Genomic DNA, 16,131 nt, shown 5'->3' with positions numbered 1-16,131 from the left:
CGCCAAATTATACAGCCGCTGCCGCATAAAATTCAGACCAAATATGTGTGAAGACAAAAAGTCATGCCACCTTTTTCCCATTAATACTTTGTACAATGTTGTCATTGTGTAACAATTATTGAGAATAATCCCTCAGCCCACCCCAAGCCATGTTAACACTCTATGTCCACAATGCCCTTACCTGGGAAAATAGCACAGTTCAAGTAATAGCTATGTTCATGGATGTAATGATTAATTGCTCAGTCAGCCCTCTGATCACGGACACACATGCAGAGGGATTTTGTTGTGTGAAGTACATAATCGTGCATCAATTTCACTTTGCAGCATCTGAAAGAATGGATCGCAATCCAGAGTGAATCAGGCAATCCAACAAAGAGACACGAGGTGATTCAAATGATTCAGACTTTGGGTAAGACAATCAACCGCCTGGGAGGATCTGTCGAGCTAACAGAATTGGGTAAAGAGCAGGTACAGTACAACTAAACCCGATGGATCCTTTGCACATTAAACGCGACGCAAGAAAATTATTTTTGAACTGTTTAGAAGTACTGCATATTTGTAATATGGCAGCCTGGACTAGTAACCCAGTGAGTTCAAATGAGAATGTGGAAGCTGATGTCAGCAAATGTGGCCCTGATTGTCACAATGTGATTGACTCTTAACTACTCTCTTACTGTTGCAGCAGCGGAATTAGAGATCGGCAATAAATATTGGCCTTACCAGCGATGCCGACATCCTGAGAATTTTTTACATTCACTTGTGGGATGTGGGTGTCGCTGGCCAGGTCAGCATTTATTACCCATCCCTAATTGCCCTTGACAAGGTGATGGTGAGCCGCCGCCTTGAATCGCTGCAGTCCGTGTGGTGTAGACCCACAGTGCTGTTAGGAAGGGAGTTCCAGGATTTTGAACCAGTGACAGTGAAGGAACGGCGATATAGTTCCAAGTCAGGATGGCGTGTGGCTTGGAGGGGAACTTGCAAGTGGCAGTGTTCCCAAGCATCTGCTGCCCTTGTCCTTCTTGGTGTAGAGTTTGTGGGTTTGGAAGGTGCTGTCGAAGGAGCATTAGTGAATCAAAAAGACATTATTGCCTTGTAAACTAATATCTTCCTTCAAGCTCCCTACTAATGTTCTCAATACTAACACTTAGGGATATGAACAGTTGTCCAGGCGATGGCTCACCTGATTTTCCCTCTCCCTGTGGGGAAACAGTTAGCATTTAGTTGGAATTTCCTCCAAACACTGAGATCAGCAATTCAGGATCAGGGATCATCCTGATTGCCCAACATAATGTGATAACATAGCACAGGTAGTGGGTGAGGCAAATAGCATAGATACATTTAAGGGGAAGCTAGATAAGCACATAAGCGAGAAAGGAACAGAAGGTTGTGCTGATAGGGTGAGATGAAGAGGGTGGGTGGAGGCTCATTTGCACGGACCAATAATACAAAAGCAAAATGCTGTGGATGCTAGGAATCTGAAATAAAAACAGAAGATGTTGGAAATGCTCAGTGGGTCAGGCAGCATCTGTGGAGGGAGAAACCGAGTTAACTTTTCAGATCTGTGATCTTTCATCAGAACTGACACAAGTTAGAAATGTAATAAGTATTAAGCAAGTGAAAAGGGGGAGAGTGGGAAGGAGAACAAAAGGCAAAGTATGTGATAGGGTGAAAGCCAGGAGAGATTAAATGACAAAAGGTTTCATGGTACAAAGCCAAAGGGAGTGGCAATGAGAGAAGTAAAGAAAGAATAGATGTGTTTAGAGGAGGTGTGAAGGGCAGGATAGCAGCTGTCCAAACACAATGTAAAGGGATTAAGAAAGAAACAAGAGAAAAAAATGAATGAGCAAAAAAACACAAAACAAAATCGGGTCAGAAATTATGATGTAAAATTGTTGAACTCAATATTGGACTGAATTGTACCAACCCCTCGATGCCATCGGATGTCAGAGCACCAGTGTCAGAGGCGATCGGTCATATAGAGAGGGTGGTGACACGTCTCTGTGCTCTGCTCAAAGATGACCTGCAGCCCATGGGCTTCGGTGGACAACCAATACCTTTGTTCCTCATAGTGGCAGCAGTTCTCAAACCTGATGCCTCTGCAGCCTTTTAGGGGCCCACCAGAGACCTTTGTGGGGTCACACAGTCAGCAGTGCACCGCTGCATCAAGGAGGTCACTAATGCCTTGCACCAGAGGGCCAGTGAGTATGTCCGCTTCAGGACGGAATCTCTCAGCCAGGCCCAGAGGGCCAATGGTTTCGGCACCATTGCCGGAGAACCACAGGTTGTAATGTTCATAGACTGCACCCATGTGGCCATCAGGCCTCCCGCCAGGCTACCACCTGCAGAATCACCATTAAAGGAATCCTCAATCTAGGCAAAGCTGGTACGTGATCACCGTAGATGGTTCATGCAAATCTATGCCCGCTTCTCAGACAGCTGCCATGACACCTGGGTCCTATGCCAGTCCCAGCTGCCACTGCTGTTCACTGACCTGGCTCATGGAGGGGTGGCTTCTTGGATATAAGGGCTACCCCTTGCAGACATGGCACCCGACACCCGTGAGAGACCCCACCACTGCTGCAGAGGAGAGATACTACGCCAGCCACTGAACTACAAGAGCCACCTTTGAGCAGGAGATTAGCATGCTGAAAGACCGCCTCCAGTGCCTGTATGGATAGGGTGATGCCCTGTACTATGGGCCAAAAAGGCCAGCTCCTTTCTTTGCTGCTCGCTGTGCTCTTCACAAATTCACACCCAATAGGGGCCAGGCCTGGCATGATGAGGAGAGACATCAACAGGATTCCTCCTCGGAATATGAGGACGCTGAGGACCTACAACAGGAAAGGCGCATGGGTGGGCAGATGGCACCCAGGCTCTGCACGCAGGACTAGCAGTGAGCTAGAGATGTAGGGAAGTGGAGGAAAGCTGCTGATCTGATCGCCCTTTGGCGGTCTTACCCTGTGTGCACGAGACCTAGAGGGCCCGGCTGGCTGGGGGAGTGCTCATTCATCCCCTTCCGACATTGGACCCTTTGACACCAGATGGCCCCACAGCTATTCACCTTCTCTGCCATCTCCAGCCAGACTGCCATGTTCAGGCGGGAGGGCCTCTTCTTACCGTTGCTGGTGAAAAGGACCTCCCGCCTTGCCTGCACAGCCTGGAGGGGAGTGAGCAGGGAGGCATCGCTGCACTGTGGGGCCACCCTAGAGCACCCCCTCTGTTATCCTTGGCTTTTGGTGTGGTCCTTTAAATGCAAAGGTGACTCCACCATGTAACTGCTCTAACTTCTGGCCTCAAGGCTTGTCTTGCACATGTTTGAAAACTAATGCAGGACTCGTGAGGAAATCTGTGCTGTTGTCATGGTTTATCAACTATTACACATCGACACATGTTCATGACCACTTTGCTTCTGCAACAGCTGCTCATAGTTATTGGTGTATTATTTCTAGTTGGCAATGCAGCTAGAATATGAGCATATTTTACTTTTTTTTAACAAAGATCGTTTAATTGCAGTTACATGTATTTTCAAGTAACATTTAGCAGAGAAATGAATACAGATTGCAAATGCTTATTAATCTGCGGCTTTTCACAGTCAGATGATTAGAAACCCATAGTATGTATTCTTCAGTTATGGTTTTATTTCTGTTGTGTATTTGCCTTTTATGGTACATTTCAGTCTCACGTCCTGGAATGTGCAAAATTAAGATTATTCACCCAGGTGCGGCATGCCTACAAGAAGGAATGTTACACTTGAGTGGAAGAAGAGGATCGCAACTTCACAGGACACTGGGACACAGCAGGGTAAGTATGTGGCAGCAAAGCAGAAAGTACTGGGGTAACTCAGCAGGTCAGGCAGCATCTGTGGAGAGAGAAGCAGAGTTAACTTTCAGGTCTGTGAACTTGGTCAAGTTAACTCTGCTTCTCTCTCCACAGATGCCGCCTGACCTGTTGGGTTTCTGCAGCACTTTCTGCTTTGCTGCCAGATTGACAGCAGCCCCAGTCTTCAGCAGTCAGGTAAGTATTTCTTTGACAGTTGTCAGGAAGCAGGCGCTGGGGCGGTTTAAATAGGGCCCCAGCACCTGCTGCACAGCTGTCAAAATGTCTCGCACTGCGCCGAATGTCCCACCTCTCCCCACGTAATATGGGGGCGGGTGTCACAGTGATGCTAATGAGCTCCCGCACATAATATTGCAGGGGCTTGGCGGCAGTCGCTGAATGAGGGTACCCCGCCGAGTTCAAAGCGGCGGCGCGCGAATAAAATTCGGGCCATTGAGTCCAGAAGGCTGTAAAGTGCCCAGTTGAAAGAGGAGGTGCTGTTCCCAGAGGTTGCGTTGAGCTTCATTGGAACACTGCAGCAGGCCAAGGACAGAAAGGTCAGAATGGGAGCAAGGTAGAGAATGAAAATGACCAGTTGGGCTGAATGGCCTGTACTTGTGCTGTAGATTCTATGTCACTTGATACATGAGCACCAAGAAATGGTCTCTTGAGAAAATTTCTAATCGTGATTAACAGAGTAGATTTGGGAAATCAGTAATAATTGAATCATTATTACTAGTTGGCATTAAAGATTTTCAGATGATCAAGAAAAGGCAAAGTATTATTTGATTCAGAAATTGAAACTTGACATTGATCGACTCCTTCTCCCTCAATAAGATGAATGTTATATTTAGGAATTCCTGGTTACTGCTTTGACTTATGTGCTATGTCTTTGCTCTCTGTAGCTTCCCAATGGAAAAATGATTCCATTACCTCCAGTGGTTCTGGGCGAATTAGGAAAAGATCCAAATAAAACTACAGTCTGCATTTATGGACATGTCGATGTTCAACCAGCAAGAATAGAGGATGGATGGGTTACAGACCCATACGTGCTAACTGAAAAGGATGGTCAGTATTGTGACTGTGTAATAACCTTTATACTACCTCAACTTGATTTAGGTGTTGGACCACCATGATTATTTTCATTTTTCTTCAGGATGAAAATCCAATGCCTATTTTATTACCTTCTTGCTGCTCTGGGCAGAATTACCACTATATTCAGGCCCTTTATTCCTGTATTAAGACTAATCAAACAGAGGCGACAAAACCACCATCACTTGCCATATGCAGTACCGTGTATCCCCTTTAACAAGAATTCCCCTTAGGTAACGCCATCTTTAGTTTCTGGTCCACCAGCACTCGATTATGAAAATCTCATCCTTGTCTTCAAATCCCTCCGTCCCTATCTCTGTAAACTCCTCTAGCCCTACAACCCACCATTGGTGGTTGTGTCTTCAGCGACCCAGGCCTAAGCTCTGGAATACCCTCTCTAAACCTCTCCCACCTCAGTACCTCTCTCTCAACCTTTAAGACACTCCTTAAAACCTACCTCTTTGACCAAGTTTTTGATCACCTGTCCTAATAACTCCCTTATATCCCCTTCTAATAGTGCGAGATTCAAGTGGGATTAATTGGATAGCTCTACCAAAGAGCCAGCACAGGCAGGATGGGTTGAATGGCCTCCTTCTGTGCTGGATCATTCTATGTGGCTTGGTGTCGAATTTTGTTTGATAACACTCTTCTGTAACAGCTTGTGAACTTTCATTACACTTGAGGTGTGTTACGACCGGGTGAGGCAGGGGTCTAGGGCACCCCTCTCAGCCGTTCCTGGTTTGGTCGTAACAGGGTTCAATTTTTAAAACACCGTGTTTTTAGCTTCCCTGCAGTGAGTTCTTGCTCAATGCTCTCTAATTGTAATTGCAAAGAAATCAACCAGACAGGTTTTCTCAGATTTAAACAGGAAAGGTGTAAGTTTATTAACCTTAAAACTCTAATTCAGTTCAAACTGCTAAAAATACGTGCCACGACCACGCTAGCATGCATACGCGATAAACACACATGTAAACAGAGACAGAGGAGGAGAAAGAAAGGGAAAGGTTTGAAGTAATAGCTGGAGTTCAGTTACTGGTTTTGGATTGGATATAAAGCTTTTGATTGAAGTTAAGTCTTGCAGTTCTCGTTGAGGCCCACTGCACACTTTCAAACTTGTTTCGCTGGTCTTCTGCGTGAGGCTTAAGTTACTTCCATGGGTCCCTGGAACTTTGCGTGAGAGGGAGAGAGAGGTGCCCTCTCTTTGAAATTCACTTGCAGTCTCTTTCCAAACTGTTCTGTGTCAGGCACAATTCAAAAAACCCCAGGTTGCCCAGCAGGTTAGTCATGTGACTAGCTCCTTATATAGAGCAACCTCGCCTGCAGGATTTGTGGATTCCTACAAGCTTACCAGACGCTCTCAGTGTTTGGGGACGGGGTGCTGGGTGGTGGTGGGATGCTGGCTCAATGGTTCTCAATGTCTCTTGAGCACCACTATTGACAGAAATCCATCTGGCTAATTGAATCAGGGAGTACTCCCATTGTCTTCTTCATGTAACTGTCTTTTAGAATGCAAATGTGCAGCCACGTTTTCAGCCACTGTTGTGGTCTTTTTAAACAAGTTATTTCAAGTCCAATAACAGTTCAAAAATAATGTTCCATACGACAAAATTAATCTGTCTCATCTTGGCAGTTGTGGTTTCCATCACAAGTTGTTGTTGATGTATTTATATTGTATCCTGCTGTTATCAGGTGGTGCAGGTACTGGGTCATCAAGTGGAACTAATTTTCCTGCCTTTAATAACAATACTCCTCTGAATTTCTTGAAGGTAATCTTTATGGACGTGGATCCTCGGATGACAAAGGTCCTGTTTTGGCCTGGCTCCATGCAATTGAGGCATTTCAAGCACTGAAGCAAGTAGGTACCATTTACAACAACATCTTACATTTATGTAGCACCTTTAATGTAGTAAAACATCCAAAGGAGCTTCACAGCAGTGCAATCAGCTAAAATTTGACAACGAGCCACATAAGGAGATATTGGGACCTCAACTATGTGCAATTTATATCAATGACTTGGATGAAGGGACGAACATATGGTTAATAAATTTGCTGATGACACAAAGATAGGTAGGAAAGTAAGTTGTCAAGTAAGTTGTGAAGTTGACATAAGGGGCTGCATTTTAAAAGCCCACTGCCGAGAAGCGGGGATTCGAAGGTGTGGCATTGCCGGCTGCTGGAATGAAGATTGCAACATGCTGGTTAATTCATTAATGGTAAGTACCCATTTGCATATTACAATGTGGGTCCTGTCGCTGAGTGGCGGGGTGGCCGCCCCGAGGCCTTGCCGCCGCCGCCGAGATCGGGATGGGCCCTGCCAGCATCAGGGTCGGTGGCGGGCCTCATCCGTCGCAATCTTCATACTCCCCCCACCACCATTCCTATAGAAGATCCTATAAAATGCAGCCCAAGGAGTCTGCAAAGGGATAGAGATAGGTTAAGTGAGTGGGTGAAAATTTGACAAATGGAGTATAATGTGGGAAAATGTGAACTGATCCACTTCGGCAGGAAGAATAGTGAAGCAGCATATTATTTAAATGGAGAGAGATTGCAGAACTCTGAGGTACAGAGGGATCTGGGTGTCCTGGTACATAAATCACAAAAGGCTGGTACGCAGATACAGCAAGTGATTAGGAAGGCAAATGGAATGTTGTTGTTTGTTGAAAGGGGAATGGAATGTAAATGTAGGGATGTTTTGCTACATTTGTATAGGGTATTGGTGAGACCATACCTGGAATACTGTGCACAGTTTTGGTCTCCTTATGTAAGAAAGGACATAAATGCATTAAAGGCAGTTCAGAGAAGGTTCGCTCGACTGGGATGGGGGGGGTTATCTTACGAAGAAAGGTTGGACAGGTTGGGTCTGTATCCATTGGAGTTTAGAAGAATGAGAGGTGATCTTATTGAAACATATAAGATCCTGAGGGGACTTGACAGGGTGGATGTTGAAAGGATGTTTCCCTTGTGGAAGAGATTAGAACTAGGGGACACAGTTTAAAAATAAGGGGCAACCCATTTAAGACAGAGATGAGGTGAAATTTTTTCTCTCAGAGGGTTGTGAGTCTTTAGAATTCTCTTCCCCAGAGGGAGTGGAGGCAGGGTCGTTGAATATTTTTAAGGCAGAGCTAGATAAATTCTTGACCAACAAGGGAGTCAAGGGTATGGAGGGCAGCCAGGAAAGTGGAGTTGAGGCCACAATCAGATCAGCCATGATCTTATTAAATGGCGGAGCAGGTTGAAGGGGCCAAATGAAGAAAAGCTTGGTCAAAGATGTAGGTTTTAAGGAGTGTTATAAAGGAGGAGAGAGAGGTAGAGGGGTGGACGAGTTTAGGGAGGGAATTCTAGAGCTTAGGGTCCTCAGGCAGCTGAAGGCTGGCCTGTAACAGTGGGATGAAGGAAAAGGGGGATGAAGGAAGAGACCACAATTGGCGGAGTGCAGAGATCCTTTTACTGTTGGGTAGTCTTACTTGTCAGGACCCTGAAAGTATGTTGGCTTTCTCCACCTCCGTTCCCAGATCTTGCAAGTACTGTTGAGATTGGCTGAAGCCTCTTGCCAGGTATACTGCACCATGGCTTTGTGGGAAGATTACCCTGGAGTGCCAAACAGGGCTAAAATCCACTTGCACCCAGTTTCCCAACAATCAAACAAGGGATTGGGTGCTGCACCACATAACCATAGACTTTGTTTGTCCCTGTACTTTTGGAGTCTTGCTTTCACCTCGTAAAGAAATTTGAAAAGACTCTGGCAAATATTTCAGCCTGGGCTGATATATTTGCATATGCCTAAGAGAAATTAGGTCAGCTAACCACTTAAATCTTCAAATGCGAAAAGTTCAAAAGCTCAGATACAACAAAATGTAGTTAATTGATGCATCTTACCATCAATGATGCGGTGTTGGGTTGAGAGACAGCCGAGTTCAGATTGTCAACTTGACAAAAAGGACATCTGTGTTGGAAGGTGCTTTCATCGGTTTTGGCCAAATTGTTAAGACTAAAAGGTTGAGAACTGCCCTTTCCCAATATTGCATCCAGCAAGACTCCAGGTGAACTGCCCAAGGTGTTAGAACTGACTGGATGAGGATAACGGGGAAGTACTTGGTTCATTTGTGAGGAGAAAAATGAAATGACTAGGAAGTCCTTGAGCATTCACTGCTCAGTAATATAATTCTGCTTTCATTTCAGGAGCTGCCAGTGAATTTAAAGTTTATTTTTGAAGGAATGGAGGAATCTGGATCCAGGGGTCTGGATGAACTCTTAAGACAGAAAAATGACACCTTCTTTTCCAACGTAGACTACATTGTTATATCAGATAGTGGGTGGCTAAGCAAGAAACCAGCCCTGACTTATGGAACACGAGGACTCTGCGATTTCTTTGTAGAGGTACTAAGGGAAATTAATAGTCTCAACCAACTGGCAGGACATAGTTTTGATGGTAAATAACAAATTGAATACCAAGAAATTTGGGTTAACAAAAGGGTTTTTGAGCATTCACTGAAATCAAGGGAACTATGGAAAAAAATCATTTTTGTTTCCTCTGCTTCCACTGTCCATAGACTACAAGACATCCAGAATGGGGTGGGTCATGACCTCAAACGTACAAGAAACCACATCTGCATCACGGCTGTCCATGCCAAACTCCACTGACTTCCTGCCCCAGAGAATCAACTTCAAGATTCTCTTCCTTACCATCAAATTCCATCCCAGCCTCACCCCTCCCCACCTTCACAGTCTCCTCCCTTTCCTATAGCCCTGCACTAATCTTCCCACCACCAGCCTGCTCCTCATTCCCTACTCCATCTACTCCACTGTACATCCATGCTCCTTCAGCTACCTTGCCATCTCCCTCTGCCTTGGTCTCTCCAAGTTGCTGCTGTATATTGTGTCGAGGTTATACCCATCAGGAGAGGATGTACAGGCTGGGTCTCTTAGAGTAGACACAGAGGGAATTTTTCCACTTGTGGGGAAGAGCAAAACTAGAGGCCATCAATAGAGGAAAATTCTTTACCAGAGAGTGGCGAGGATGGAGTGGTTGAGGCTAATAACAGATGCATTTAAGGTGAGGTTAGATAAGCATATGAGGGAGAAAGGAATAGAGGGTTACGCTGATCAAGTGAGACAAGGAAAGATGGGAGGAAGCTTGAGTGGAGCATAAATGCTGACATGGACTGGTTGGGCTGAATGACATGTTTCTTTGACATAGGCACTATCAATTCTATGTTCATTTGAAAAGGATTGCTGTTTCTGTTGCAGAAATGTAATCTGTGCATTTTTGTCCCCCAGGTACAATGTGCAAATCAAGATTTGCACTCCGGTCTGTATGGGGGATCAGTACATGAGGCAATGACTGACCTGATTGCTCTCCTAGGTAGGAAATAATTTACACATGATGGAAATGAAGGTTTTTTTAATTCATTCATGGGATGTGGGCATCGCAGGCTAGGCCATCATTTATTGCCCATCCCTAATTTCCCTTGCAAAGGTGATGGTGAGCTGCCTTCTTGAACCGCTGCAGTCCTTGGGTATAGATACACCCACAGTGCTGTAAGGAAGGGAGTTCCAGGATTTTGACCATCAAGGGGAGATGGTTAGATTCTCTCTTGTCATTGCCTGGCACTTGTGTGGTGCGAATGTAACTTACCAATTATTAGCCCAAACCTGGATGCTGTCCAGGTCTTGCTGCATCTGACCATGGGTTGCTTCAGTATCTGAGGAGTCACGAAATTTGCTGAACATTGTGCAATCATCAGCGAACATTCCCACTTCTGACCTTATGATGAGGAAGGTCATTGATAAGAACATAAGAACTAGGAGCAGGAGTAGGCAATGCAGCCCTTCGAGCCTGCTCCGCCCTTCAATACGATCATGGCTGATCTCATCTCGGCCTCAACTCCACTTTCCTGCCCGTTCTCCATAACTCTTCAACCCATTACTAATTAAAAATCTATCTATCTCCTCCTTAAATTTACTCAATGTCCCAGCATCCACTGCACTCTATGGTAGTGAATTCCACAGATTCATGATCCTTTGAGAGAAGTAATTTCTCCTCATCTCTGTTTTAAATCTGCTACCCCTTATCCTAAAACTATGACCTCTCGTTCTAGATTGCCCCATAAGTGGAAACATCCTCTCTACGTCTACTTTGTCAATCCCCTTAATCATCTTATATACCTCAAGGAGATCTCCTCTCATTCTTCTAAACTCTAAACAGTGAAGGCCTAAACTGCTCAATCTCTCTCCATAAGACAAACCCCTCATCTCTGGAATCAATCTAGTGAAGCTCCTCTGAACTGCCTCCAATGCAACTACATCCCTCCTCAAGTAAGGGGACCAAAACTATACGCAATACTCCAGGTGAGGTCTCACTAATGCCTTGTACAGTTGCAGCAACACTTCCCTACTTTTATACTCTATTCCTTTAGCAATAAATGCCAAAATTCCATTTGCCTTCCTTATTACCTGCTGTACCTGCATACTAGTTTTCTGCGATTCATGCACGAGGACACCCAGATCCCTCTGCACCGAAGCACTCTGAAGTTTCTCTCCATTTAGATAATAATTTGCCTTTCTGTTCTTCGGACCAAAATGGATAACTCACACTTATCCACATTAAACTCCATCTGCCAAATTTTGACTCATTCACCTAACCTGTCCATATCCATTTGTAAATGTTTTATTTCATTATTGCAACTTACTATCCCACCTATTTTAGTGTCATCTGCAAATTTGGCTATAGTACCTTCTATCCCTGCATCCAAGTCATTAATATAAATTGTAAATAGTTGGGGCCCAAGGACTGAACCCTGTGGCACCCCACTAGTTACATCTTGCCAACCAGAAAAGGACCCATTTATCCCGACTCTCTGTTTTCTGTTGGTTAGCCAATCCTTTATCCAAGCTAATAAATTGCCCCTAACCCCATGTGATCTTACCTTGTGTATTAACCTTTTGTGTGTCACCTTAACAAATGCCTTCTGTAAGTCCGGATATACTACATCTACAGGATCCCCATTATCCACTTTGCTTGTTACATCTTCGAAGAACTTTAGCAAATTAGTCAAACACGATTTACCCTTCATAAAACCATACTGACTCTGATGGATTGCGTTTTGACTTTCTAAATGTCTTGTTATTACTTCCTTAATAATAGATTCTAACAATTTCCCAATGACAGATGTTAAACTAATTGGTCAATAGTTTCCTACTTTTTGCCTCCCTCCCTTTTTGAATAAGGGTGTTATATTAGCATTTTTCCAGTCCACTGGAACCTTTCCAGCATCCAGGGAATTTTGGAATATTATAACCAATGGATCTACCATCTCCGCTGCCACTTCCTTTAAGACCCTAGGATGTGGGCCATCAGGCCCTGGGGACTTGTCTGCCTTCAATCCCAATAGTTTGCTCAGTACTTTTTCCCTAGTGATGATGATTGTTCTAAGTTCCTCCCTTTCTATAACCTCTGCATTACCTGTTACCATTGGGATGGTACTAGCGTCCTCCACCATGAAAACTGAGGCAAAATACTGATTTAGTGTCTCTGCCATTTCTGTCTTCCCCACTATTAACTCCCCAGTCACATCTGCCAAGGGACCAAATTTCACTTTAGCTACTCTCTTCCTTTTTATATACTTATAGAAGCTTTTGCTATCTGTTTTTATATTTTGCGCTAGTTTTCTTTCATAATTTACCTTTGCTCTTTTTATTACTTTTTTAGTAACCATTTGTTGATCTTTAAAAGTTTCCCAATCTTCCAGCCTGCCACTGACCTTTGCAATATGTTTGCCTAAGTTTTTGTCTTTGTTATCCTTAACTTCCTTGCTTAGCCATGGATGTTTTTTCCCCCTCTTACAATCTTTCTTCCTCTCTGGAATATATTTTAGTTGGGAGGAACTGAATATCTCCTTAAACATCTGTCTTACCTTTTAGTCTTCCTGCCCAGTCTACTAAGGCCAAATCTGTCCTCATGCCTATGTAATTACCTTTGATTAAATCCAGAACGCTAGTGTGGGACTCCAGTTTCTCACCCTCAAACTGAAATTGAAATTTTAGTATGCTATGAGCACTCTTCCCTGGAGGATCCTTAACTTTGAGATCGTTAATCAATCCCACCTCATTACACAATACCAAATCTAGAATAGCCTGCTGCCTGGTTGGTTCCACAATATATTGCTCCAAAAAACAATCTCTAATACATTCAATGAACTCTCCATCAACGCTACCCTTGCCAATTTGGTTAATCCAGTCCATATGCATATTAAAATCACCCATGATTATTGCCGTACATTTCTTACAAGCCCCCAGTATTTCTTGGTTTATACTGTGCCCCACTGCGGAACTACTGTTTGGGGACCTATAGATTACTCACACCAGGGACTTTTTTCCCTTGATAAAGCAGCTGAAGATGGTTGGGCCTAGGAGAGTACCCTGAGGAACGCCTGCAGTGATGTCCTGGAGCTCAGATGATTGACCTCCAACAACCACAGCCATCTTCCTTTGCGCTAGGTATGACTCCAACCAGCAGAGAGTTTTCCCCCTGATTCCCATTGACTCCAGTTTTGCTAGGGCTCCTTGATGCCATACTCGGTCAAATGCTGCCTTGATGTCAAGGGCAGTCACTCTCACCTCACCTCTTGAGTTCAGCTCTTTTGTCCATGTTTGGACCAAGGCTGTAATGTGGTCAGGAGCTGAGTGGCCCTGGCGTAACCCAAACTGAGCATCACTGAGCAGGTTATTGCTGAGTAAGTGCCACTTGATAGCACTGTCGATGATATCTTCCATCACTATGCTGATGATTGAGAGTAGATTGATAGGGCAGCAATTGGCCGGGTTGGATTTGAAATATCCAATGACTTCAGACATTTCTTGATATCACGTGGAGTGATTCAAATTGGCTGAAGACTGGCATCTGTGATGCTGGGGACCTCAGGAGGAGGCTGAGATGGATCATCAACTCGGCACTTCTGGCTGAAGATGATCGCAAGTGCTTCAGCCTTGGCTGTGAAGGTGTTATTTTCAGAGCGAGCAAGACTTTACCAAGTTAGAGCAGTTGAGAACATAGCAAGCTGTAGCTATCTTACTTCTCAAATGTGAGTGATAAAACAGTGGCAAATGGAGTTCAATATGGGGAGGGTGAGGTGGACCACTTTGGACCTAAGCAAAATAGATCAGTCTAAATGGTGAGAGGCTAGGAATGGTAGAGGAATGGAGAGATCTAGGGAGTCCAAGCAGAGAAATGACTAAAAGCAAGTGCATAGGTACAAAAAAAAAATAAAAAGCTAATGGAAAATATGGCAGATGCTGGAAATCTGAAATAAAAACAGAAAGTGCTGGAAATACGCAACAGGTCAGGCAGCATCTGTGGAGATAGAAACAGAGTTAATGTTTCAGGTTCTGGTGAAAGCTCACAGACCTGAAACAGTTAACTCTGTTTCTCTCTCCACAGAATTACTACTTTTATTTAATCAGAATCACACTTGGGCTAAGAGGGTTAAGTTAGGAGAATGGGTTGTCTAGACTAGGCTTGTATTCCCGCAAATATAGGTGATCTAATTGAAGTGTTTAAGGTGATTAAAGGAGTTGAGAGCGTAGATAGAGAGAAACTATTTCCTCTGGTGGTGGAGTCCAGAACAAGGGGGCACAACCTTAAAATTAGAGCCAGGCCATTCTGGGGCAATGTCAGGAAGCATTTCATCACACGATGGGTGTCGGAAATCTCGAACTCACTCCCTCAAAAAGCTGTTGAGACTGGGGGTCGATTGAAAATTTCATAACTGAGATTGATAGATTTTTGTTAGGGAAGGATATAAAGGACTATGGAACCAAGGTGGGTAGATGGCGTTACGAGGCAGATCAGCCATGATCTAATTGAATGGCGGAACATATTCGAAGGGCTGAATGTCCTCCTCCTGTGCTCTCTGTACAAAATGCAGATGAAAATCTGAAGTCTCAATGAATGGCATTGTTTGAAACTTTGGTAGCCTAGTGAATAAATGCACTATTCAACATGCTGCTGATCACATCAGTCAAGTTCAGCTCCTCACCTGTACTGAGCTAGCACGCAGGAACAGTGTTATTGACACCTTCATGCTCTGGCTGAGGAGAGGAAAAACAATCATCTCTGGTTCCTGCTGGCCTTCTGACCCCTGCTGACCTTGGCTATCCATGTTGCAATTGGAGCAGGGGGAATGGGATTAATTGGTCAGTTCAAGCAAAGAGCTGGCACAGGCACCATGAGCTGAATGGCCTCCCTTCTTGCTGTGACATTCTATGATTCTACATTGCTAAAACTGGCAATGTTGTTATTAGTCTATTATTTGTGCACTCTGGTTTTAATGTGTGTGTGTGCTTATGGTGGTAGAAGGGAAGGAGAGGGAATACACTGTCCCTTTGCTGTATCTCAGTGAATATTGCACGCTAAGTAAGAACAAACAGCTTGCAAAATTGTGAGTGTTGAGACTGTAGGGTAAAGAGGGCATAAAATACTTTAAAAGGACATAGACGCGTTAGGAAAATGGGCAAGCAGGTGGCAGACGCAATTTACTGTGGAGGGAAACACATTTTGGGAGATTGGAAATAAACACTAAATTAAAGGGGTTGGATGAGCAGAGAGATCTAGGATTTCAGATATGTAATTCCCTGACAGTCAGAGTCCTGGTGGACAAAGGCATTAAAAAAAAAGAAGATTTTAGGTTTTAAAAATAGAGACAGAAAGCTACAAGAGGTAATGATGAATGTTTAAAAGAAAAGCAAAATACTGCGGATGCTGGAAATCTGAAATAAAAACAAGAAATGCTGGAACCATTCAGCAGGTCTGGCAGCATCTGTGGAAAGAGAAGCAAAGTTAACGTTTCGGGTCAGTGACCCTTCTTTGGAACTAGCAAATATTAGAAATGTCAAAGGTTATAAGCAAGTGAGGCGGGGGTGGGGCAAGAGATAACAATGGAGAAGGAGTAGATTGGACAAGGCCACATAGCTGACCAAAAGGTCATGGAGCAAAGGCAAACAATATGTTAATGGTGTGTTGAAAGACAAAGCATTAGTACAGATAGGGTGTTAATGAACTGAAGATTGAACAGCAGCAAGTACAAACATGAAAAAAACAGTGGGTAAACAAACTGAACAAACTAAGATGAAATGAAATAAACAAAAAAAAAATTGTAAAAAACGTAGAAAAGAAAAAATAACTCAAAATAAAAGTAAAATGGGGGGCCCGTCATGCTCTGAAATTAT

At 44.0% G+C, this 16,131-nt stretch overlaps 1 protein-coding gene across 1 annotated transcript in view; it reads left to right on the top strand.

The window, feature by feature from the left end:
* Nucleotides 1-16,131, top strand: part of LOC137370201 (cytosolic non-specific dipeptidase-like) — a 43,533-nt gene that overhangs the window by 7,647 nt on the left and 19,755 nt on the right. Inside the window, exons 3-7 of the mRNA XM_068032518.1 lie at nt 325-468; nt 4,722-4,884; nt 6,675-6,763; nt 9,088-9,285; nt 10,186-10,270. Coding sequence (XP_067888619.1) covers nt 325-468; nt 4,722-4,884; nt 6,675-6,763; nt 9,088-9,285; nt 10,186-10,270 — 679 coding nt within the window. The remainder of the gene's footprint in view (nt 1-324; nt 469-4,721; nt 4,885-6,674; nt 6,764-9,087; nt 9,286-10,185; nt 10,271-16,131) is intronic.

Source organism: Heterodontus francisci, chromosome 5 (assembly GCF_036365525.1).
Source record: "Heterodontus francisci isolate sHetFra1 chromosome 5, sHetFra1.hap1, whole genome shotgun sequence".
In the NCBI taxonomy this organism is placed as follows: Eukaryota; Metazoa; Chordata; class Chondrichthyes; order Heterodontiformes; family Heterodontidae; genus Heterodontus; species Heterodontus francisci.
This window is presented reverse-complemented; position numbering and strand designations above follow the sequence as displayed.